Here is a 25,217-nt window from a genome sequence, read left to right as displayed (position 1 = left end):
CTACCTCAGGGAAAGTTAAGTTTATCCTCCTCTAAATCCTTCCAAAATCAAACACACATGTTAGTAAACGGATAGTGAAGTTTCATCCAGTGATGAGACTGAATCCAACCACTCATGAAGCAAAGCCTGAGTAAATGGGCTCCTGGATGCTGGAAATGTAGACTAGAACCAAGGGCAAGCTCCCTAAAGTTGCTGGAGTAGCACTTTAATGGCATCTCACCTGGCAGTGATACCTGCTACAGATGAAACCTGGCTGAACTCTGGCATGCCAGCTACCAGGTCAGCACGCTCTGTGGTGACAGCCCATGGCACAGAATGTGACCTTCCCAGCTCCGAGTGTGTCTCCTGCATGGACCTTGCAGGTCACTTGCTGCTACCCATCTTGTTCTCACAGCAGTGATTTAGGCAGTCACAAAGGAGTCAGTGAAACTCAGGGTCTGCCTCCAAAGGTAGAAGTAACTTCCAGAAAGATTCCCTGCAATGGACTTGTGTTGTAACCGCTAGATTTTGCTTAGCAGGCTGTAGCTCCCTGAGAGCTCAGCGAGGGTTTCCTCGCACAATGCGACCCAGTCACATCCCGCAGTCCATTTTGGACAGCCCTGCAATCTTGCTCTGGTCAGCTATCAGCGTTACAACCAGTGATGATGAAGGAAGGAAGAAGGGTCTCTCATGAGGGTTGAGATGGCTTGAATCATATCTCGTCCCTGCCTTGAGGGAACAGGGGGGTAACAATCTGGGATAGGAAAAAGCATAGGTAAACAGGTCACCACAGACTTCTGACCTCTGATTGTGCAGAAACAATAGCTACAGAGAACTCAGTAAGCTGAGCCAGTAAGAGGTTTGGCTCCTTTGCTTTTTACCTTGAAATTGTCTCTCTGCTCACATACTCTCTGCTATCAGCTCAGATGGCAACAGAGAAGGGCAGCCCACAGTCACACACTCATCTTACATAAGGAAGTACCAAGAGCTATCAGGAGACCAGAAACTGATGAAATGTGTCTGTACTGTTTGCCCTCAATTCTATTTCCACATTGTGTGCTTCCTTCATCCTTGGTTCTTAACAAGTGTAATCTGACCCACCAAAAGAGATCAGTGGGATCTGTAAAATTGTCAGAGACTATCTTCTGACATTTTGGCCACTTTATCAGAGGAAATTGCCCCGACTTATAAAATGTACAGTAAAATTTTCATGTATATTTTCTGTAATTTCCTGTCACAAATTTGCAGAAGAAAGTTCCATAAGGAACTGTAGGCATTTACAGAGTGGTAGCAACATCAAAAGGTTCATCACTGTTGTTATTTATTTGTGGAATTTAAATAGGGGAGCACAGAACAGGTAACTTTCCATCATAGTTGCCTGCTCTGCACAGAGATTTAAATCCCTTGAGTCACGGAGTGGAGTATTACTTTTAACACAAAGGCATTGGATGAAGCATAGTGGTAATAAGGGGATGAAAAAAGGTCAGGGGAAGAAGGGGGAAGCACAGTGTGAGGCAATAGGGAAGAGAAGTCCTGTGCCTCACCTCACTGACAGCAAAGGTGACAGCAACCACGTGCTAAGGGAGTCTACATGATTTGAAACGATTCAAAAAACACACCTGTAACACACAGATAAACCAAGGAGTTAAGCTGGTAAACAATAGTGATATGAAGTGACATCACCAACCACAGACCACTCCAGTTTTGTGGTTTTAAACACACTGGACGTCCTCTTTTGTTTCAAAAACTCTTGAGAGCAGGAGTGGGCATTGCATAGGTCACATGTTCATTAAGCACAGCTCTTCATGAAAGCTTTCCAACTGAAATGCTTAGCACAGCAGAGCAACATCCTCCTGTTACTTCTTCAGTGACTTGTCTTAATGTGCTTTAACATCAGTCTTGCAAAGAGAACAAAAAAAGGAGCCTCATAGTGGAAGGACTGTGCAATTCTTCTTGTGGCAGCAAAAAACAATTAACAAACTCTAGTCCTACATCCAAAGCAAAAGGGCAGCTTGAAGCAGTGCTCATTGAGGATCAGGGGATCTTTTCAAAATAAACATTTATTTCTTTCTTGAAACGCTTTCAAGATTTACTGTTATTACTACTGTTTATAACTACTATTATACACATAGCCTGGAGTAAGCTACTTGTAGGATGTAAGTTTCTCTCCCTTCATCTTGGGGTGAAAGTTTCAGTTTAAGTAGCCACTTCTGAGTGACTGACTTGACCGATACATTTTTTCTGGAAGTTGGACTGCACACCCTTGAATGAAGGCACACAACATAATTCACAACTTTGGAAAAGCCATTCCTTTGCCTCTTTCATAGTAAAGTTTGTTCATTATGTTCCCAGTGATTAAGAATTCCAACAATCCCTCATTTTGTCCAGAGTGCTTCCTCTGCACATCGACTCGTACATTAGTCAGACCAGGTTATACTCCTTTCAAAGGACTGCATCATGACACAGTATGTTACATTTGTCCAAAGTGCTCTTAAGATGCAATCAAAGTCCTTGGGAAACTTGGTCAAACCACCAGCCACTATGACCTAAAAAAGATGTCATGCAGATTCCCAGCAGCTTGAAGAAATTCTTCAGTAAAGCCCATGTCTGGATTTGCTGCTTAGGGTAGTAGCAATGCAGTCCTCCCTAAGAACAAATCCAGCTCCCACTAAATCAGTGGTTCAAGACCACACAGAAGACCACGTGCTCCGATCATTGGTGTAAGCCAAGCATTTTGACAAGATTTACTAAAACCAGGTCACTTTTGGAAGATACAAACATCTTCTCAGTTTCAGCTACACAGTTTTTCTCAAGTCTATTCTGTTCAGTTTTATTCCATTTCCCAGCATGGAAGTAAACAGAAAAAAATTAAATAGAACACTGGAAAAAGAAAAAACCAACCAAAAAGAGACATTCCAAATAAAGTCTGGCTTTATTGAAACCATGTTTCCTTTCGACAGCCCGGCTGCCCCTCGACATTGCAAGTATTTATGCTTTTCAATTTATTTCAATTGGAACTTTATTGCTTCACTACTTCTTGTGTGTAAGGACAACCTTACAAAACAAGACATCAGTGCTGACAGGTTTCTTTCTAAATTCAAATATGAATTCAGCTGCACATCGAGGGTTCAAAGGAAGGCAATAAGACAATACATGTCACAAGCTCCTAATTCAACAGCTTTTTTACAGTATCTTTTTATTTCAGGCAAAACCTAATGGATGAAACAAACCTGCAGTTCTTCAAGTAAATAGCCAAGACCTCATTAATTTAAAAATTAGTTACAGATTCTGTAAGCACCACTTGCTAAGTAACATTTCATTGGTTTTAAGCATTGAAGGTAGTAAACTCTAAAGTTCTGAATAAATAAGTTGTGGAATAGTGCTTTTGATCATCTTGTTACCATTTATTCCTTCTCAAAATAATTATTCCTTTTATTTTTCAAGGTCAGGCTGGATGGGGCTTTGAGCACCCTGGACTAGTGGGAGGTATCCCTGCTCATGGCAGGGTTGGAACTAGATGATCTCTAAGGACCCTTCCAACCCAAACCATTCTATGATTAAATTATGTAGTAACACAAAAATAGCCAAAGCATATGAAATCAAAGATTCTGTATGCAGCAGCCAGTAGCATGATAACTGCAGCTAAACCCAGCAAGGATCTAGAACAAAGAAAATTAAGGTCAAGGAAAACATCTACACCTAGTGCTTTTACACAACTCATGTTTTGAGTCGAACGGCCTTTGAAATACTCCAGGAATGGAGTATTCCAATTTCTACTCAATGCTTTTACTAATCTTGATTCTAACTTTAGGTTTTTCAAAATTTTTTTAATAAGCAGTGGAAGATAAACTCCAACTATAGATGCATTACATTTTACCATTCCAAATAAAAGAAAAGCAAGACAGCAATTCAAACACCATCATAAAGCTAATTCAGGAAAAAAATAAGAGACATCCTACTCTGGGCTATTTTCAGGCTTTGCTACCTTGCTTTAGCCAAGAAAAAAACTCAAGTAGGACTTTCAGAAATAGCTAACAACTATAAAAGCCAATACTTCAGAAGAGGCTAGGATTTTTTTGCAGAGCTCAGGCAGAGATACCTACAGCAAGACACTAACTGCCAGCAAATAATGTTTGCTAACAGCATCCCGAGACACTCTAGGGACTGGTAGTCAGAGAAGCTGAGCAACTGGTTGCTCAGTAACACGAAGATGATACTGTTCAGGCGCTCAAACACAGGAATTATTAATAATGGAAGTAAGAATTTGGTGCACTGGCTTTGAAAATAAGCTTGGTCAAGCCTAAAGAATGAACCAGTGATTTGCTTCCTTTCAGGCAAACACTTAGAGGAGAGAGGCTTTCCTGTTGCAGGCTCAGTATCACCTTTAAATGCAATCCAGTCAGTGTTCGCATATTCTTCAGGCTAAAAACTGGATGTCATCCTTCCTACCAACCAGGCAAAAAAAAATGCTGCTTGCACTCAAGACTCAATTTAAACATTAATAACCTTGACAAGGTGGAAGACTGGCTACAGGGATCCTCCCCGAATCCTCAGCCAGATATGAAATCAATATTATTCATTCACTCTGTGTTTTCTATCCATATCTCATGATCTATTGGCAATAAGTGTTCTATACATGCTGTAACAGGAAGTAATAAAGTTGTTGAACTACTACATGATGAACCCACTCAAACAACTGATGATTTCAGACATTGTATGAATTACATCCATAATGGAGAATTACAGCATGAGATCAGAAACAAGCCAGTTTGCTGAGGAGATTCTGCCTAACCCTGTAAATCCTGCTATTACTCTGTTCCAACCTAAAAGGTCAGCTTAAAGCTCTGCTACAAACAGTTTATCACAATGCTTGACTTTGATTTTGTACTGCTACAGCTAAGAATTTATTGTAGCACTGAGAGGTTTCACTACCCAAGCAAATTCTGCACAGCTGACCAGCTCTCATATTTAGAACTTCTGCATGCTATGCAAGAAAACAATGCTGACTTCTGAGAGCCCTGTGTTTATACTCTTTACATATCTGCTTTTGCTAAAGGAGTTTTCTTCACTTGGAGCAAGCCCTGTGTTGTGGAACTCCGTGTCTTAATCATAAAAATCCAAGAGATTGATTCAATTTCACTGCTTCAACTGAACTGCAAAAAAAGGCAACAAAACATTTTTTTGTAATGGTATATGAATAGAATGAAGTGCAGGCCACTACTGAGTAGGACTTAGCACCTTCATTTCACAAAGGTGCTTCATTTGGACTCTATACTAAATATTAAGCTTGCACAATTATCCAAATTGTAATTGTGCCCATTGTACTGAAAAAACTTAACGCAAAGCAAGCAATATTTCAGATTCCAACAGACCAATCTGTATGATTGTCATAGTTTAACCCAAGCCAGAAGCCAAACCCTACACAGGCACTTGCTCACTCCTCTACCAGCAGGATCAGGGAGAGATTCAGGATAGCAAAAGCCAGAAAATTCGTGGGCTGAGATACAGACAGTTTAAGAGAGAAAGCAAAAGCTGCACATACAAGCAAAAACCAAGGAATTAATTTAGTTCTTCCCATGGGCAGGCAGGTGTTCAGCCATCTCCAGGACAGCAGGGTCCCATCACACACAGCAGTGACTTCGGAATACAAACACCATCACTCCAAATATCCCTCCCTTCCTCCTTCTTCTCCCCACTTTGGTATACACTGAGCATGATGCCAGGTGGTCTGGAATGTCCCTTTGGTCAGTTTGGACCACCTGCCCTGGGTGTGTCTCCTCCCCACCTCCCACACACCCCCAACATCCCGGCCAGCGTGGCAGCATGCCATGGCTCTGCCAAAACACAGACCCCAGCCCAAACCAGCACAATGATCCAATACTCCAAAAATGTAATGGAAACTATCTTCAAGTATGGCAGCATTCTAGTGTTGTGCCTAAATTACTTCAAGGCCTCCATGTATTTAAAGCCGAGCTTACTTGTGTTACATTTATTGATTAGGATCTTGCAAAGGGAAAAGAGATCTAAGAAGCCTCCAACTTGTGTTTTCTGGTTGAGGTTGCAGTGATAAGCATAATGTTAACATGGTGCTCCTATGTGTTAAGTGTTGCGTTATTTAAACAAAAATTCTTTCCTTTGAAACTCAGAGCATATTACTAAGATGACAAGACATTCATAACATAAGACACCTGATTCAAGAATTCACTTACTTCTTCCTCACAATCATATATTGCATTTTTTACTTTGTATTTTTTCATTACTAAATTTTATCACATTAATATCAAACAGATGACAAAAATTATTTGTGTTTCAGAGCAGTTCAAAGAGAAGGACAGCATAATATCCCTGGAGCTGAAAATTTACAGTGTCTGGCCATGTACAGAGTAATAGTCACCTCCTCATCAAATGATGAACATTTTTACTAACGCACATCTTTGAGCCTTAACTTTTGAATGTTTCTTCATTCCACCAGTCTTTTCACATATTCCTGCACTGATATTTTGAATAAAAAGGAAGCCAGAAAGAGGTGTGTGATCTCGGTTTAATCATCTGCAGCCCTTCTGTGCATTTTTTAGTTGAAAGTTCAGCTTCAGTCGTATCTGCTGTGGTAACTGTATTGAATTTCAGTTTAACAGACATAAGAGAACCGTAACATCTACCAGAAACATGAGAACAATTTCTATCTTTCTCTTTTTTATTTAACCACATAAGTACACGTCAACAGTTGGCATAAACTTCATAAAAATACAGTACCTTTTTGTGCCGAAACACTAGTCACAATGTTTATATAAAGATTTTTTTCCTGCTTCCTTGAATTCAATTAACATTTTAAAAAGTGACTTCCCAAAAGCCCTTTTTTTGTAAGTTTCCTTATAGAAATGTTTCCAAAATCTATTCTGTAAAAGTTAAAAAGCTAATGCATTTTCAGCCATTCTCCCTCACCCTCTCAATAAAACAGATTTTAAAAAAATAAGACGTTTTAGAATACTGATCAGTTGTTATACTACTACTTTATCACAGGTTCCCATTTAATTGACACTGTTACAGGTGTGATGGATGGTGTTCCTATAACATCCAGGATCACCAGATGTTATTAGGGCTAAAAAGACCCATCATACCAATAGACTGATGTGAACAAAAAAACTGAGCTGAAACAAATCCAAACCATGAATGATACACAGCGAAACATCAGACCTTAGAAGTGTTATGCTGTGGAATCACAATTACTGTGACAGCTCCCAACAGCAATAAACATACAAAAATCCTACCAAGTCAGTAAACAACTAAAAGGTGTCCTTGCACTGGGTATCTCGCAAAGTGAGTTCTCTAATATCTAATTATAATACTGGTGTGACATCAAGATGACAGAAAAAGAGCAGAACCAGTCCAATAACGCTGGAGCAATTATACCCACGCAACTGACTACACCCATATCACAACTGGGATAAATTCCACTTTTCTTTAATGCTGATGATGAACTCCAGGCAGGATCTAATATATGGGGAAAGGAAAAAGGGCATTAAATTTTGAAAGTAATTTCTTATCAAGTTAGGCGCTGAAGGTCTAGTTAAGGCAGTGAAGGATTTATTTTAGTATCTTTCTAAGGCTATGACAGATTTTTCCTGAATAAAGCATTTTCCCTTAAGAATTTCATGTATATTATGCCAGCTTATTCTGAATGCATAAGAATGCTAAAAACCCTTGGACACTGAGAAGCTAAACTATTGCTTACTGCAAATATTACCCTTATTAGTCTTCTTTTTTAATATCAATAGGATTCCAATAACATGCACCAAAAAAATGAAGCTTCAAGTCCGCCTACGAACTTTTCCATAGCTACTTTTAGCTCTTTTTGGATCAGTGTTAAATAAAATGTGCAAACATATAATCATTTGCATAGCAAATCTCAAGGGACTGACCCTGAAATAGAAATCCAAACTGTTAGGTTTAAGATATTTCTATAATCAGAATTCACTTAAAATGGTAAAAAATAAAATACACATTTTTCCATTTTAAGTCTAGTAAAAAAGGTATTTCTGATTTAGAATTCTTACAGTTACTAGTTTAAAGATTTGAAAGACTGATGCTTCATTGCATTGAAATGTTATTCCTTCGGAATTTTCAAGACTCTGTAATTGCTGTTTTCAAATACTGTGATGAAATATGGCCTGGAATCCTTGCTCATAAGGGTACATAAAGGAATTTTTCCTCTATTAGCAGGATCTTCAACGTCCCAAATTTCAGGCATACTGCAGCCAGGCCTAAAAAAGAGGAATATGAAAAGAGAAATGAAAAAATGCCATAAAACCCCCATGAAGCTTGCCTCATAGTGCTCCATGAATACTTGATTGTGCCATCTGTATTTTTTTAAGTTTGTCTTTATACTAGAAAAATTATCAGATTACAAAATCAATAAATATAGTAGTAATTTAAAAATAGTATTGAGAATGTGTAAAATGCATCTGGCTTTTGTAGTTATGTAATTAATAAAGAATTAATTTGGAGGAGGAAGCACATAAAACAACTCAAATTATACAATACATTATACATTACCAGGGACCCTTAAATCTTCTTATAAAATGGAGGGTGGTATACACATTCCTAACATTTCTAAAGAAAACTCAGGAAATAAAACACCTTAAAGTAGTAACTCCTTGCTTTTTATAAAAGATCATAGCCAACATAAATTCCCTGTACAGCTATCTTTCAAAGGTAGATTTACTGAGAATTTTCCAATTTTAACAAAGATAATAGCAAAGAAATTGAACAGATGCATTTAATTTTATTCTAAATGAAAAGAAAATAGAATCAAAAATCCAAACTAATTGTGTTCTGGAGGCCAGAAAGAGAAATCAAGGGGAAAGGAGGGGGAAGAAAAAGCATAGGTCTTTCTGAGGAACAGCTTAAATGTGACAAAATTTTTAGTGACTATTAGTGGTCATAATATTTTGGTGCTCCAATTAGCTTTTACTCTGCACCTTTTATTCATACTAGGCTTTCATTACACACACACATCTGTTCTTGTCATCAGAGAATAATGACTTCTTTCCTTTGTAAATCTCCTCAGTGTTTTACAGTGAAGTTTAAAAATACATACAGCACAGCTTTCCAGGTGCACACAAAGAACAAAAAGTTGTTTATGAGGGTAAAGTCAATTACACCAATTACTATCTAGAGATGCTGGACAGAAATGTATGTTGACACTTTTAATAAATAAAGCACAAATCAACACTTTCAACCTACCACTTGATATGAATCTTAGACTACATATTTGAGGGGTGTATTATTCTTATGAGAAAGAAGGAGATTACTCACTTTTTTCTGCTTACACACAATGACTCTTCAAGAATGTAGTAATTCACTCCTAGTTTTATCAAATCCCTTTTTACTTGGTTTGCAGGTTTTCGACTGTACATGGAATACACTACTTTAGTTCTGGCCCTTCAAAAAGAAGAATCTAAGTTAGCTGCAATATAGCATGAAAATGTAAGCTTTAACCTTAGACTGGAGAGGAAGGCTTTTTTATTTCACAAGGTAACTATGCTAAAGCAAAGTTTACATTAATAGTGCCATTTGCTGAAGTGTGATTATGTCTTCACAAATATGATTCCAAGAAGAACATGTACAGCCCTTTGGTTTTTCTGTAGCAGGAGACAACTAACAAGATCCATGATTACTGTGAACTGAAAGTGTAAAGATATCAAAGCAATGCATTCACCATGTAATACTCAAGGCTAGAAATGACCTTGCCTGGACTGGAGATGATCAGAAGGAATCAATCCTCTGCCAAGTCTCCACAAAAGATCACCCTCATTGTGTCACTATGGTCGCACTGCCCTTGCTGGGGCATTTTGAAATGCGGAGCACAAGACCTGGAGTCTGCCTACCGTGATCAAGCAAAATCAGCCCTTGGACACCATGATCCTGTTTTGGAACCAGATGACCTTTAGGGTCCCTCCAACCCAGGCCAGTCCCTATCACATCCAGTAATGTCCTCCTCTGAATGTGTAAAGCATGACACTGTTAAGTCCCATTCAGTTTCTGATACTTGATACAGGTATCGCCTGCACCTTATTTACCCCACACATGCCCTGTCCTGTGTCTTTTTAACTAGGATAGAATATTTCAGTTCAAAGGAACCTACAGCGATCATCCAAGTCCCTCTGTCTGACCAATTCAGGGCTGATCAAAAGTTAAAGCCAGTTAATGCCAGGCAGAGAAATAAGTACATAAAGCATATAAAATGAATCCCTGCCCTTTCTCTTTTATCCCTACCTTGCTGTTTTCTTGTTGTGTTGGAGTTTTTTTAAGCAGTTTCACCAAATTAACAAAAAAATGATTAATTATTAAATTTAGTAAAAGAAATTCATGACCTTTTCAGATAAATCAATTTCCATTTAGGCAAATGTCCTGATTTTGAAAATAACAAGAGTACAAATCTCAGTAACTCCATTACAAAATTTCAGCTTCAATAATTAACCAATTATCACAAAAAAACGACAGCCAATCACAGAAAGCTAACAAAAATAAATAAACTGGATATCTTGGGAAAAAAAAAATCATATCTCTCTACAATGTCAGAAGTAACTAGAATGAAGAAAGGATATAATTGTACAGATTAAATCCAATTCCTTAATTTAATCCTGATTTTTTTGTACTTAAGTTTGAAACCATATCTGTCCCTGGAGTATATGCTTTCTGATGAACACAAGTCCTCAAGAAATAATGCATCAGTTTTCAATCTGACTGAAACAACAAATCCACTTCTATGAGGTTTTAACAAATTTTACAACATAACCTGATGCCATTCCTACTGTGTATTACAAACATTATGAGAATGAATAGCAGATACCAATAAAACATCAACTGCAAAACTTACCTTAATCCTGCATCTTCATAGTGAGGATGATTTACAATAGGACGAAGTGTAGACAATTTAACACTTGCCATTGTAGGCATTGCTCCTGCAAAAACTGCATCTGAAACACACAATCAAAGGCATTTTTGAAATGAGGAATTGAACAGTTAGAGAAGCAATTCAAATACTTGAACAGTAATCCTGTAGAAAAACCATGAAGAGGGTAGGGTACTCCTTTTTAAAAGGCCGTACATGGGCATCAACAGGAAATGCAGAAAAATCAGTTTTTAGGTTGGGTTTTTTTAACCTTGAACTCAATATAAGCCACTAGATAACGAAGCATCTAAGAATGGAGATTTAATGCATCTTATTTTTCCTGAGTGGGTAGAACAACATATTCATTATAACAACACACTTTATTTTTTTCACTTCTTTCACCAGTGTTAAATGGGCAATAAAATCTCAGTCCACCACGTCTTTTACATATTTTCCTTCTAACAAGGCAACTACTTTGTTTCCAACCAGTTTTCTGACATGTTTTAGGAAAAGGAAGGGTGCAACCACAACACACATACATTTTTAATTCTCTTCTAGCAAAACGGTGATCATGGACCCACATACAGGACCAGTGTCATTTAAGTAAAAATTTGTTTTAATGGGACTTGGCAAAGATGCTTTTGTTGCAAATACTACCCCAGTGGTTAGAACCTCCAGATTAGTAGCCTGGAGCAAGCTTTTGGTGCTTCTTTTTCATTGGAGATAGCTTTTATGTGGACAAGTAGACATAACAAAGCCACAGACAGTAGCAACACCTCTGCGGTCATTCGTGACAGGTTTCATGGCTCTATCTCACAGTAAATGGGGACATCCTGTATTATTAAATAGTTTACCTTGTCTGGTACTGACTTTTATCCACTCTAAAAGTTCTTCCTGTGGCAAATTGCTAAATTCTCCCATGATGTTCCACTGAGTTCGAAGGTTTGCAGATCCCTCTATTGTCATCAATGCTAAAATAGCAAAGACCAATGTTTTGGGCTGGATTTTATAGAAGAGCCATCCAAACAACTGAAATGCAAGAATCAATTAATTCCTAGACAACAGTTCTGTAATGTTGTATGCAGAACAACTCATTTTTATTTCTCTACAAGGAACCTAACATGTATTACACTATGAAACATCTCTGCTATTGCTTCTCCACAAAGCTTCAGATTATAATTCATAGTATTATAATTCAGAATATAGTAATATAATATTATATACAATACATATTATATTTCAGAATATAATTCCTAAGAATTATTCACGTTCAACAAATATTGCACATTACATTTGCAATTCTAAATGAATTAAAAAAAATTTTTTTTAAATCACATTAAGGTGAACTTTTAAAGTTGTAGCTCAAATGTCAAAATCTGCAAGTAAAGATGATTCAGTAAAGCTAACTGGACTTCTACAGTATTGTATCTCCAATTTACATTTAGAGTTTTTATCTGCAGTATACAGATTAGAGATTGTACTGCAAACTTCTGAAACATATCAGAAAAACAGACTTGGGGATAACAAGTTTAATGCTGCTTTAAATCCTACCCTTTCCTTTTTTGAACTGGGGCTTGCATTGTTTCCTAAATACAATTTGCTGGAGGCTTTAAGCAAATATTCATAAAAATATGAAATAGGTATTTAAAAGAAGTAGTACTAAATTTGCTGTGTTGAAGCTTAGTTTGAGCAGGAACACTTTATCTCACCCATATTTGACCTAACCTTAAATAAGAAAGTATAAATTACATGTTTTCCCAAGCTATTTTTAATGAGAAGGCTTCACACATCAGAAATATCAAACCTGCACTAATTGGATACACTTCATTCATAGTACCATTACCTGTTGTTTTTTTTTAATTAAAGCATGAGACAATAAAATAAAGTCTCTCAACAGAAGCTCCCACTAGGCTGACTACACCAATTAGGTAGTGTGTGTTATCTTTCTTATAAACTAACCACAAACTACCTCAGATTATTAAAATTCTCCAGCCACCTCTCCAAAAATACAGCATACTCTACTCTCATCCTTAAAGACTCACTAAACACTCTAAGAAGAACAGCAGTACTATCCAGGGCAAGTTAATGTACCAAATAGGCCGGACCACTGTGTGGATCTGGAAGGATGAAGTGAAATGAATTAATTCATAGGCTGTGCTACATAAGCAAACCTCCTTTTTACCAACAGTTGCAAAAATGTCACTTCATGGACATGTTAGAACTTTGACAGTTCCACAGCTTTTCAAATCAATTACAGTACTGTCACACTTTTATAAAACCTCATTGATGTTCAAAGCCTCTGAATTTAGCACTATTTTGTTTACATAAGGAGCCTAGAATGGTTGAATATATATAATTCAAAAGAAGAATCTTTCATGGGGTGCTGTTCCTTATGTGGTTTTTTTTTTAATCAATTCAAGGTTTTTTGGTTGTTCTGTTTTTTTTTTTCCAAAATGAATACTTTAAGTCTTTCTCCAGCTATTTCATTTTGTTTTCAAAATGTTCATTTAGGATAATATAATTTCTCCTATAAAAAAGAGGAAATGCGTGGATGTAAATGGTTAAAAGCCTGAACAGAAACAACAGCAAAATTTGGGCCTAACTTGAAGCACAAGTAGTAAATTAGATGAGAAAACTGAACTGAGCCCTAATTTAATAACTCCTATTTGTTCAACTTAAGAGAAGTAAAGGTTCTAATCACATGTTTCTAAAATGCAGTTGTACAGAAGAAGGGAGTTACTCCCTTTGCAAAGATGCGCTACTTTATATTTTTATTTTATTAAAAATCCTTTCTTGGAAATGTGTTATAAAGTGAATTACTTTCCAATGAAAAAATCAACATTAGGTCACTTCTTTTCACCAGAAAGCATTCCAGACAATGAAAATATTCTTTATTAAAAAAAGAACATTATCATTTTTATTGCCCATCAGCTGCCAGAAGCTGCTGGTAATGGGAAAATAGGAAGTGCAGGGATTCACGCAGTGGGCTGAAAGAACACAACATACAAAATTTCTTGTCCATATGCAAATAATAATTCTTAGCCTCAAAATAAATTAGATATGCTAACATAATACTGCAGACAAACTTTCATGGTCTGCTAGATGAAAGCATAGTGTTGGCCTCAATCACAGTAAGATAACTGCCTATGTTAAATTTGCTTAAATTCTTCTTGCGTCTATAAAACCAAATTGTCACTTATTAACTTATACTTCATTCAAACATCTAAAACTTTATCCAATGATAAATGTACTGAGCGTTAATCTATCATTTGGTCACAAGTCCCATCTTCCCCTTCTTAACTTCCTCCATCCAAGAAATTCTGGATCAGTACTGCACATACAGTCAGATTTTTCAGCCTCAAAAAACTACTTCTGCTCAGCAGCCAGTAGGATAGAAAAAGCTCATTTAAAACCACTTGATAATTTCCTGGCCCTACAAAAACAAACCAACCAAAACAAGAACAAAAAAAAGTTTTCTTATTGCTTGCTTAAGTCTTAGAAGCGATCTGCCCAGTGGTGGCTCAATAGCCTTAAGGGCCAGTGTTTCTCTATCATGCTGAAGCCAGTCCTGTACTACTTGGAGGATTACCAGCCTCTCCCTACTAAAGAAAGCACACATCAATCAGACCAAAAAAGTATCCAGCTTGTCTTCTGTGGGTATCAATCAGCACCAATCCAGGGAATACATTGAACAGGCAAAAGAACCTCCACTAACAACAGGACAAGGAAATAGATTTTATTTTCACTTAGACTGTTCACCTAAAGTTGGGTTCACCTGAACACTTCTCCTAAGGCCCAAGCCAGGGCCAGGATATTCCCAGGCTGTATTATATAGGGCTGCTGGTCATTTATCCCCTTCTGCACAAAACAAATGTCTGAACTACAGCAATCTAAAAGCCCTTCCCTAGCACTCATGACCTATTTCCTTCAAGCCAACTATGCCTTCATGATGCTGCAATGAAGGAAGCAAAAGTCACTGGACCAAAGTCACAGGGTCCAGCAGGGGTAGCTCCCAGAACAGCTTATCATGTTCAACTGCAGCTCCCTGAGCAGCTTACTCTCACTCTACAATAGGAAACAGCAGAACAACCAAAGGGCCAAAACGCAGTTGGAAGCAGCAGAAAATAAAATATCGACAAAATACGCTGAACCTGTCCTCCCTTCCAAAATTTACAAACTAATGATGGGGCATCCTCTAAGATCCAACACACAATAATTATGAAAAGCATCAGCATTTATTAACTGGCCTGATGACCTCACCTGCAGTTCTAAACACCCACAACAATCCAGGAAGAATTACTGAAATGCTATTACTCAGGCGCTTAAAAAAAAAAAAAAAAAATCAGTACAGATTTTACAGTGGCACAAAATATATAAATACTTCTATTTCTGAACTTCACTACAGAACTTTACTACTACTACTACTACGACCACCATCACCACAACCAACAGGGCAGAAAAGCCCATAAAGAAGCACACAGTTAAAAAAAGAACTAAGAGTAAATCAACTTTGGACATAATTAATTTAAATCGTAATTGTTACCTAGAAATTGCATGTTAAAAGAATATTTTATCATTTTGTTTTTCTGACTTTTCAAAAGCAGTTTCATTTCAAGTTACTCAGAAACACCTTATGAAAGGTCACTAAGAAAAATAACCAGTGCAACTGTTATTGCTTAAACAACCAGACCACCTAAGAGGATGTCAGTATTTCAAGAACAGCTAAGAGCTGGAAAACCGAACACCTGTGAATCTTCCAGAATAGCAAGCATGTAGAGGAAATTCCTAAGTCTCAGTACTCGATTACAAGGTGTCTAAAGAAAGAGGTTTCGCCAATTTCTTAGCATTTCATATTGTAACTGTACAGATTCATTTGATGTTGGCAAACACTCAGCACTTTCACCTAGGCCAAATAAATCAGGCATCAAGAAATGGATGAGCACAAACATTTAAGCAGCCTGATACTGTGTAACCTGTCCAGTGTTATGAAGAACTGCCCTTCCCTAAAGATCATTCAGGAAGCAACTTAAGTTTTCTGGAAAACAATCCTTTGTTCAGCTGGCTTAACATGAGACAGCTTTCTCCTCTTTGCATAATTCTGTCTCATTCACTGATCTTCCAGTTGTTTGACACATCAAACAGCTGCTTCACAGACAGGAACTGCCTTCACCACACCACCCTAGCTCACCTTTAGACACTTTCTACAAAATCACAGTGCAGTGCAGGGTGACAGGGACCTCTGAAGATTCAGCCCTGATGCTTGAGCAGGGTCACCCAGAGCCAAGTGCCCAGGTCCACATCAAGACAGCTTCTGAATACCTCCAAGGACAGAGACTCCACCACCTCCCTGGGCAACCTGTGCCAATGCTTATCACCCTCACAGTGAAGAAGTTTCCAGATGTTCAGAGGGAACTGCCTGTGTTTCAGCCTGTGCCCATCACCTCTGTTCCTGTCACTGGGCACCACGTGAAAGACTCTGCCATTCCTCCCAGTTCTGTACCATCAGCAAACCTGCTGAGGCTACGCTCTGCCCCATCATTCAGTCCATTAACAAAGCCACTGAACAGTCTCGGACACAGCACTGACCCCTCAGGTTACTGGCCTTCAACCAGATTTTGTACCACTGATCATCCCTCTCTAGCCCAGCTGTTCAGTTTCCAATCTACCTCCCTGCCTGATTCCCAGACAAAGGACTACTTACCCTACTTTTGCTGCATGTTCAAAGCTTTTAAAACAGCTATTTAAATACAGATTTAATCACATTCACTTCTCAAAAACACAGATAATGAAACATGGAAAGCCTATTCTAAGACCTTTTATATCTGGAGGACATCTAGTAACATTTAATGTTATAGATGATTTCAAAGTAGAAAGATGAAATCTGAGTTAGGCATATGACTTTTGATTTTTAAGACTGAAATGCTTTCAACATGCAAGACTTCAAATGAGACTTCTGGAAAGAATTAATAGACAAAAAATATGCAAGGCAATAAGCTCTGAAGAGCTGTGAAAACACAGTGTAAACAAAATCCAACGCTGGATAAAATTAATAGTCAATAAAAACTTGCAGTGGCATAGAGGTGTGCAAACACAGTAAAACCTAGTATATGTCTCCCTGTGCTCAAGCTCAATACATAGCATGTTGACTTCTATCATAATGCAGTTGGACAAGCTGCATAAAACAACACTTTTGCTTTATTTGGGAAGAGGGGAGAATGGAACCATTTTTTGTCAGGCCATATAATCTGGTTTATTTTTATCAGGTACTCTCAGATTCAGCAATTACACATAGAGAAATCTGCTTTAGGACAAGTATCTGTGTAATACTGTAAGTATTGAGATATGTACAGGATGAAAGAGACCTTACCTGTTTTGAACACACCAAGGAAGCCATAATACACAGATGTGGTGTTAAAAACAGTTTTAGTCTCATGATTAAAATCGCTAGGACACTGTACGCCAACAGCTGCAATGCATGGAATACCAGCTGAAAAGAAAAAAGAAACCACAAGACACAGAAGCGTATTTGCATACTTTTCATTTCTGCCTTAAACATACAACCTCATTTTCAGTATGGCTTAAATGATGAGCTCGTCTGAAAGAGTCCAAGTCAAAGTAAAGATATTCATATTTTCAATGGTGATACTGACTTTCTGTTATCTTTTATCTAAAGTGCATGTAATATGCTAAGGAATGGAGTAACAGCAAGGATAAACATTAACAATAAAAAAAAAAGGAGCTAGAGAAATGGCTATCTATTTAAAAAATCCTTAGACATTAGCAGGCAATTATATATGCAAAATTTCTTGTATAACTTCTTTATAGATGTTAAGAGACCCTGCTTTTTAGTGCCCAAAATACCCAAGTATGGAATAAAAGAAGCAAATAAGATCACCCTTGATAATCACACAATCAGAGGCAGCTTGCTTTAGTATTCTAAAAAGCAGAGATGTCACTCACTACTCCTAACATTAATCTACGTTACTTGTCAAAGTGCTGTGCTAAATCAGAGGCAGTTTTGCAATCAGTGCTTTTATCTGATTGATTATCATAGAATCATTTAGGTCTGAAAAAACCTCTATGATCAAGTCCACTCATTAATCTAACACTGCTACATCTACATGTACTTAACTGCCTCCAGGGATGGTGATTTAATGCCTTCCCTGGGCAGCTGGTCCCACTGCCTGACAACGCTTTTGGGTGTTTTTCCTAATATCCAATCTAAACCTCCCCTAAGGCAACTTGAGGTTAAACCATGACAGACATCTACCAACTCTCTGGGCCACCTGATCCCAGTTTCACCACTCTCACTGTAGAAAGATTTCTTCCTTACAGCTAGTCTAAATCTACCCAACAGGCCCTGCTAAAAAGTTGTCCTTGTCTTTCTTATAGATCCACTTTAAGCAATGAAAGGCCCCAATAAGGTCTCCCTGCAGCCTTCTCTTCTCCAGGCTGAACAGCCCCAACTCTCTGCCTGTCTTCATAGGAGAGGTGCTCTATCCCTCTGTTTTTGTGGGCCTCCTCTGTACCTGCTCTAACAGGTCCGTGTTCTTCCTGTGCCGAGGGCTTCAGAGCAGGACACACTACATTGCTTTGCACAATTTTACTAAAAAGAACCATGTGTACTGTTATATTCATTATGGCATATCTCCAAACAGAATTTGAACATTATATGTCATGTGAAACCCTAGTAAAGGAACCAATCTCCTTCTCAGTCTCCATGTGGAAAATGGAAGGTCCAGCCTAATTTCAGTGTCTTTTTGAACAGCTACAGTAAAAGCCCAAGATTCCTCTCTTGCGCAGTCACCCCCATTAGCTAGTATATTCCTTTGTTCAACATTCCAGAGTTATTCTGGTGACATACCAGACCCAACTGAGATGAGGGAATTAATGATGCAAATACTTAGCTTCAAATAAACCACGTGTATCAGCATCAGCCCACTGCAACCTGCATTTCAATATGGAGTATTTGCATTAACAGGAATAAAATTGTGCAGAAGAAGACTCTTACCTCACCATGGTTAAAACGTTCTTCTCTGAAAAAAATAACCCAAAACCCACCATTATTTATGTACTACAGAAGCACTGGTTTTATTTTAAAAGCATCTCTAATGGCATTACACAATGCAACTAATCCAGTAAGCATGAGTCAAGTGCCAGGAATTTTTTCACTCTCTATGCAAGCTTTGAAATAAATTGCAAATCAGTAACTATCTTCCTCAATCCCTGTATCTATTTCGAAAACTTGAGTACTGATTTTAGCAGGTTTTTTTAATTACTTCCATGAGATGAAACTCAGGTATCTTTATAACCTGGAAGAAAATAATTAGGAAAAAAGAACTTGCTTTCACTATTTATAGCAAAAAAGCAAAAAGGCACATAAATAAATACTGGTTTAGGAACAGAGCAGCAAATAAATCATTAAATACAAAGTCAAGGCATAAATGGGTTAAGATGTCTAAAACAGGTTTAGCAGCTAACCTTAGTTTTATTTCTAATATAAAAATACCATTTATAGCACATCCATTCAGTTACTGAACTGCACATAACCAACCTTTCAAAAAGGACCAACTTATTGTAGAATTCTGAATCATGTAGCATATAGCAAATCAAATGAACTTCCAGCAGAAAATTCTGTTTTACATTAAAAAAGAAGACTATACTTACTTTTCATATCGGCCTGTGTGAGACAAGGACCACAGAATGTATTTAATTGCCTGAAGAAAACAAGAGACAACAAAAAGTATGAACAAACTTTCAAAAACATTTTGAAACATTTTTAACATTTGCTAAATTAGACTACACCTGGGTAATCTCTTTTTGAGATAATGCAAAGACAAAAGACATGCAATGTTTTAGCTAAAACTTCTTTTAGAGGATGTTTAATTAGCTAGGCAGTTAGCAGTTATCCCATCTGTTCTTGTGCAAACTGTAAGTTGTTTTTATACAAATTATACATAATCAAATTTACAAAAACAGTTATAAACTCCAGATTTAGTATTCATCAGCTAAATAAGAGAAATTTTTTTTGGCGCTTAACATCAAAGCAAGTTTTATCACTGACTCAGGGCTGGACCTTTGCAAAAATCTTTGTAAAAAGAATACAGAATTTTAAATACGTTTTTGAAAACCTGTATTTTTTCTAATCTGTATTGGGTTTATGTACCAAGGTTTCAGTAGCAGGGGCAATGCAGGGGTGGCTTCTGTGGGAACAGACTCGGGCCTGGCCCCATGTCAGAGAGAGCCAGTTCCAGACATCTTCAAACAAGATGTAACACTGGCCAAAGCTGAACTCATCAGCAACACAGGCGAGGCCTCTATTGATAACATGTTTACAAAAAGGTAACTCTGCAGCAGTTTAAGAGAGAGCAGCGAGAAAAATGGGAATGAAACAAACCTGAAGTCACCCAGGTCAGTGAAGAAGCGGGAAGAGGTGCTCCATGATAACCATGAGACTGCAGCTTTTGGAGAATACCACTGTGATGTAAGGGTTTTTTTTCCCCTGGAGCCCCGTGAAGGATTACGGTGGACCAGATAAGATATTCACCTGCAGCCTGTGAAGGACCCTATGCCAGAGCAGGTGCACATGCCTTGAAGGATGCTGCAACCCACAGAGAGCCCGCAAAGAAAAAAGCTCCTGGCAGGAACTGCAGCTTATGGACAAGAGCCCACAAAGGAGCACATTTTCTGGCAGGAGCTGTGGAGGACCATTGCTGGAGCAGTCTGTTTCTGAAGAACTGTACTCCATGGAAAGGACCTATCCTGACCCAGTTCTTGAACTGCAGCCTATGGAAGGGACCCATTGAGCCTAGGGATGAGGGGAAGATGGTTTTAGTTTTGAGTTTGCTTCTTGAAGTCCTTCTCTATTTTTAATTTACAAAAAATTAAATTGAACTTCCTCAATTCAAGTCTGTTTTGCTCATGACAGTGAACCAGAGAGTGAGCCCCCTGTACGTATCTTAACCTATGAGATTTTTCTACTCTTCTTTCCCCATCATACTGAGGGTAGGGAATGGGAGCATGGCTTGGCAGGCACCTGGCAGTCAGCAAAGGTTGACCCACCACACCAATTTCTTCCCATCTCAAATAAATACATAAATAAATAAATAAATAGCAATCCCTTCAAAAAAACTGCAATGCGAATTCAAGGTAAAGGTGACTCACTAAATCAATCACTTACCCTTTTGATGATTACCCCAAAAACCACCAGAACAACTGGTAATAGCAGAGTCTTTGTGTATCTTACTGGAGTCTAAAATGGAAATCAACTTCATTAATTGCTTTCCTTCATCTATAATTATTCCAACCACCATTTTAAAGAAAATAATATAAGGAGCTCTTCCTGAAGTAAAATGTAAATGTAAACTCCACCCAGCGATCATACTAAAGACATAATACTAGGGTCATCAGTAAATTATTTCCAGTTCTTTGGCAAGCCATCCAAAGATGAGAAATAGATTGTATCTCACCTGAATGTGAGTACTATGGGATGACTAACCTATAAACATTCTAAATGCATATCTAGATACTGATAAACTAAAACAAGTCTATTAATGCCACATTATGAAGCTTCAATGCTGTTCAGTAGTCTAAACCTACTACATAAGGCCTTTGCAGCTCTCAGTACATTTTCCATATGCTCACAACCAGGTACTGAGAGGCCCATAAAATCTTGTTTGCAGAACTGTAACCTTTCATTTATTCCTGAGGAAGCACTTCTTTCATTCAATCAAGCACATTTCTTAGATCCAAAATCAAAACACTGCTTTGGTTTAAGTTCATTTAAATGCAATAAGCCCAGTTAAATTTAGCTTTAGTTCATTAATTTCTCTTTTCAAAAGTATGCACTTGAACTTACAATGGCAGAAGGAGGTGTGGTTCTCAAATGTTTTAAGTTACAAATGAAGATAAAGCAAGAAGTTCCCTCTTCCACGATCACATATTTTGACCAAATTACCTCTTTTTCCATGAAGTCAAACTCAGCAGCACAGGTATACATTAATGTATCAAAGTCCTTGTAGCCAATAAACTTAGATTTCAATATATTTCCTATATGAGCCTGGTAGGATATACAGGAAAGAAATACCAAACTGTAGTAAGCAAAAACTGTCCTGTTTTCCACAACAAAATAGTATAAATATGAGAAATTAAATTGTATGAGAAATATTTTTAATTAGAGCAGAAGTTCATATCACTTACAATATTGTTACAGGAACACCAAAAATCTACTTCCCGTATATTAAATAATATCTTTGAGTCTAACACAGATTAGACAATGTTAAATAAAAAGCAGAAAACAGCAGAAAAAAGGGTGTTACCACTGTGATTTGATTCAACATGAGAATAATTTTGCATGGTCATATTTTAAGATGTGAGCTTCCTATCTTTTACCCCTTGATACACACCTGCAGACAGGTTTTTAACAATATAATAAAGGGGCTGAATGAAGTACAGCAAATGCTGTACTTGTTACAACAAGCATTTCAAAACTGTCCTACAAATTAGCTTCAGAGAAGAGTGAACTGACAAACTGAGTAAATAAAGAAAATGTGTAGGTAGAAGATCCCCAAGACAAACAAAGCCCTATAAATCTACATTTTAAAACACACATAAAGCATTCACTAAGACAAAAGTATTTGTGTTATCACGAATTTTGGTAATAACATCTCAAAGTGGTAATACATAATGAAAGAAAAAGCAAATATACAAGCTCTCTCCCACTTCTGCAAAACAAATACTGGAAATTCAGGAAAGTATATCAGTAAGATATCAAAATCAAATATGAAGAGTTATATAATTTTTGAAAGACACCAACCAGATACTCTGATAAGAGAACTTACATCATCAGCTATTCCAAACACAAGAGAAGTCAGGTATTTCAAGGTGACTGTCCCAAATAACCAGGCACATCCTTCAATGACCTTGAAAAATACATTTAGAATGAAATGAATATGTCTTTAACTTTTACAAATTTTTTTAAAAGGCTTCTTAAATTTAGCTACTACTTACAAACTCTCCTATGTTACAGCTGAAATAATTTGGTGCAACTGATTTACACTACAGCTGTACCACTGCATACAATATTGTAGCAGAGGGGGTACCAAAGTTAACTTTAAACAGGGGCAGCCTCACTGTCAGTTCCATCTGTTCTGCACAGATGTAGGGATTGTTTTTGGACAAGAGCTGCTCTACATTATCAGGTTGTGCTACCCTGGTAATTCAAATCTTCAGAGGAATTTGCTGATTTATAGCACCGTCTCAAGATAATCTGAGATTAAAACTTGATGGAAATATAAAGAAAGTATATACAGTTACTACTTTTAGTTACGTATCAAGTTTATTCCTGTACCAGGAAGGTTAAATTCTTGGCAGTGTAGCTTAATCTAGCTAATTCTTTATAAAACTGGATCAGCTGAATAGGACAACCTGTCTCAGTATCTTTTATTTGGGACTCACAGCAGATGCTTTCAGAGAGAATGCAACAAAATACAAACTGATCTTTGCCCTAATGTAACCAGGGTTTTTATGTGACGATGGGCTACATTCAGTCATGTCATTTAATGGCTGCTAAGAAACCTAAATACCTAGGAGGTATCCTAATCCTTTACTGAATGCCTCTGGTTTTTTTGCTTCCACAGTAACTTTTTTATCCCTTACCAGCTTACTGCTGCTAGCGTAAGGGGCACTAAAAAAACTGTAATTATATCCTACTTTTATCCACTGGCTTTGTAATATTTCCCTTTATTTTACAAGATGTAGAATTCTACCATATTTTAAAATCTCAGCTATTTGGTAAATCTACATTAATAATTATCTTCATACTCTACTTAATGGTAGTAGATTTTGGGGGGGAGGCATTCTAGCTTTTGAATTGATTTTTTTAAAAATAACACACATTGAGACTACATGCAGTATTTACAATGTTACGTATGAATTTACAAAATTTAAAAAAAAAAATTCTGCTTTCTCTACAGGTCCTTCTCCATGATTGCCATCATGTATTTTCCTTTTAGGTACCTCCTCAGTAGTGAATTGATGTGTTCAGAGAACTTTCCTTAAGAATAATGAGATTTCTCTGCTGAATGGTAAGACCTTATTTAGGATCAATTATTTTATAGATGCTTTTAGGGTTGTGGTGGTCTTTTGAAAATTTACCATTTAATCCCACCCTTTGTTTCTGACCTTCTAACATTCACACCTTATCTCGTGGAGTTTAATTTTTTTTATAGTTCCAGTTAGATAGCTTCTCCAAAGAGTTCCTGAAATTTATGTACATTACATTCACCCACACATCCTTATCTACATCCTTCAGAGAAGTCAAACACTTTTTTGAGGCATGACTTCCTTCCACAGAGGCTGCATTGGATGTCTCCCATTATGTTGCACATACATACAGCTTAACAAATTCCTCATTGTACATGTTTTTATTCTTTTGCAAAAACCAGATTTATTAGTCTGCTGTTCCACAAATGCCTTGGATCTCTATTTCAGAAAACTGATGTGAGATTTGCCTACACTCTGATTTTCCCTGGTACCACAGCCAGGCATGTATACATGCACTGCAGTTTGCTATAAATATTTTAATTCTTTCCTATTCTAATGCCTTTATAATAACTGTATGAATTTCATCCAGTTCTGCTAACAGCTTACCCTTCATTTAATAAGAATGCCTGTTTTAAGTCAGGCATAGTCTTGGTATGCTCCCATGTAATACGTTTTTACATATTAACATTATGTCTTAAGCAGCAAGTCGCTTCTCATATTTTCTACAGTGTTGTTTTTTATTTGTAATAGTTTTGGGAGTGTTCTCCCTGTATGGACATGACTTCTACTACCCTCAAAACTCACCCACACACCCTACAGTGTTTTACTCCGACTTGCTTCCCTATGGAATTTTAAGCTGTTTGCTGTTGTCATAAAAATATCCTTAAAAAATTATATAGGACACATTTTAGTGAATATACTAATGCAGTATCAATCTCCATTTCTGCAAGCACTGTTAGCCTTTTACCTACCTTTTCTAAATTGACCTTTACTTTAAAAGGATTTCCATACAGATCTTAGGTTTTGTAAACATGTAAAGTTGACAATTTAGAATTAAACGTGTTGCCATTTAAAGGCTATTTCAGCTTTCTGATATAAATGTATGTTTATGCCCTCTTTATTTCTTTAGGAATTTAAGGTTAATTGCTGAGAACATTGACAATTTATTAAAGACAGTAGTTCAGCTATATTCCTTGATTTTCAGTGATTAGAAACTAAACCAGAAGTTATTTCTGTACCTGACTGAAAAAAAAAAAAGGTCATAGTTTTTCTCTGAAATTCAAAATATATGGAATTCCTT

General features: G+C 37.2%; 1 protein-coding gene across 1 annotated transcript in view; it reads right to left on the bottom strand.

The window, feature by feature from the left end:
• Positions 1-5,919: 5,919 nt before the first annotated feature.
• The window catches only part of DPY19L1 (dpy-19 like C-mannosyltransferase 1), a 45,860-nt gene continuing 26,562 nt past the window's right edge, over positions 5,920-25,217 (bottom strand). The window contains exons 14-23 of the mRNA XM_039549115.1: positions 22,714-22,794; positions 21,831-21,932; positions 21,054-21,125; positions 19,541-19,590; positions 18,885-18,909; positions 17,241-17,360; positions 11,728-11,902; positions 10,859-10,958; positions 9,295-9,420; positions 5,920-8,240 (exon numbers count right to left, since the gene is read on the bottom strand). Coding sequence (XP_039405049.1) covers positions 8,084-8,240; positions 9,295-9,420; positions 10,859-10,958; positions 11,728-11,902; positions 17,241-17,360; positions 18,885-18,909; positions 19,541-19,590; positions 21,054-21,125; positions 21,831-21,932; positions 22,714-22,794 — 1,008 coding nt within the window. The 3' untranslated portion in view covers positions 5,920-8,083. The remainder of the gene's footprint in view (positions 8,241-9,294; positions 9,421-10,858; positions 10,959-11,727; positions 11,903-17,240; positions 17,361-18,884; positions 18,910-19,540; positions 19,591-21,053; positions 21,126-21,830; positions 21,933-22,713; positions 22,795-25,217) is intronic.

This window comes from Corvus cornix, chromosome 2 (genome assembly GCF_000738735.6).
Source record: "Corvus cornix cornix isolate S_Up_H32 chromosome 2, ASM73873v5, whole genome shotgun sequence".
Lineage (NCBI taxonomy): Eukaryota > Metazoa > Chordata > Aves > Passeriformes > Corvidae > Corvus > Corvus cornix.
This window is presented reverse-complemented; position numbering and strand designations above follow the sequence as displayed.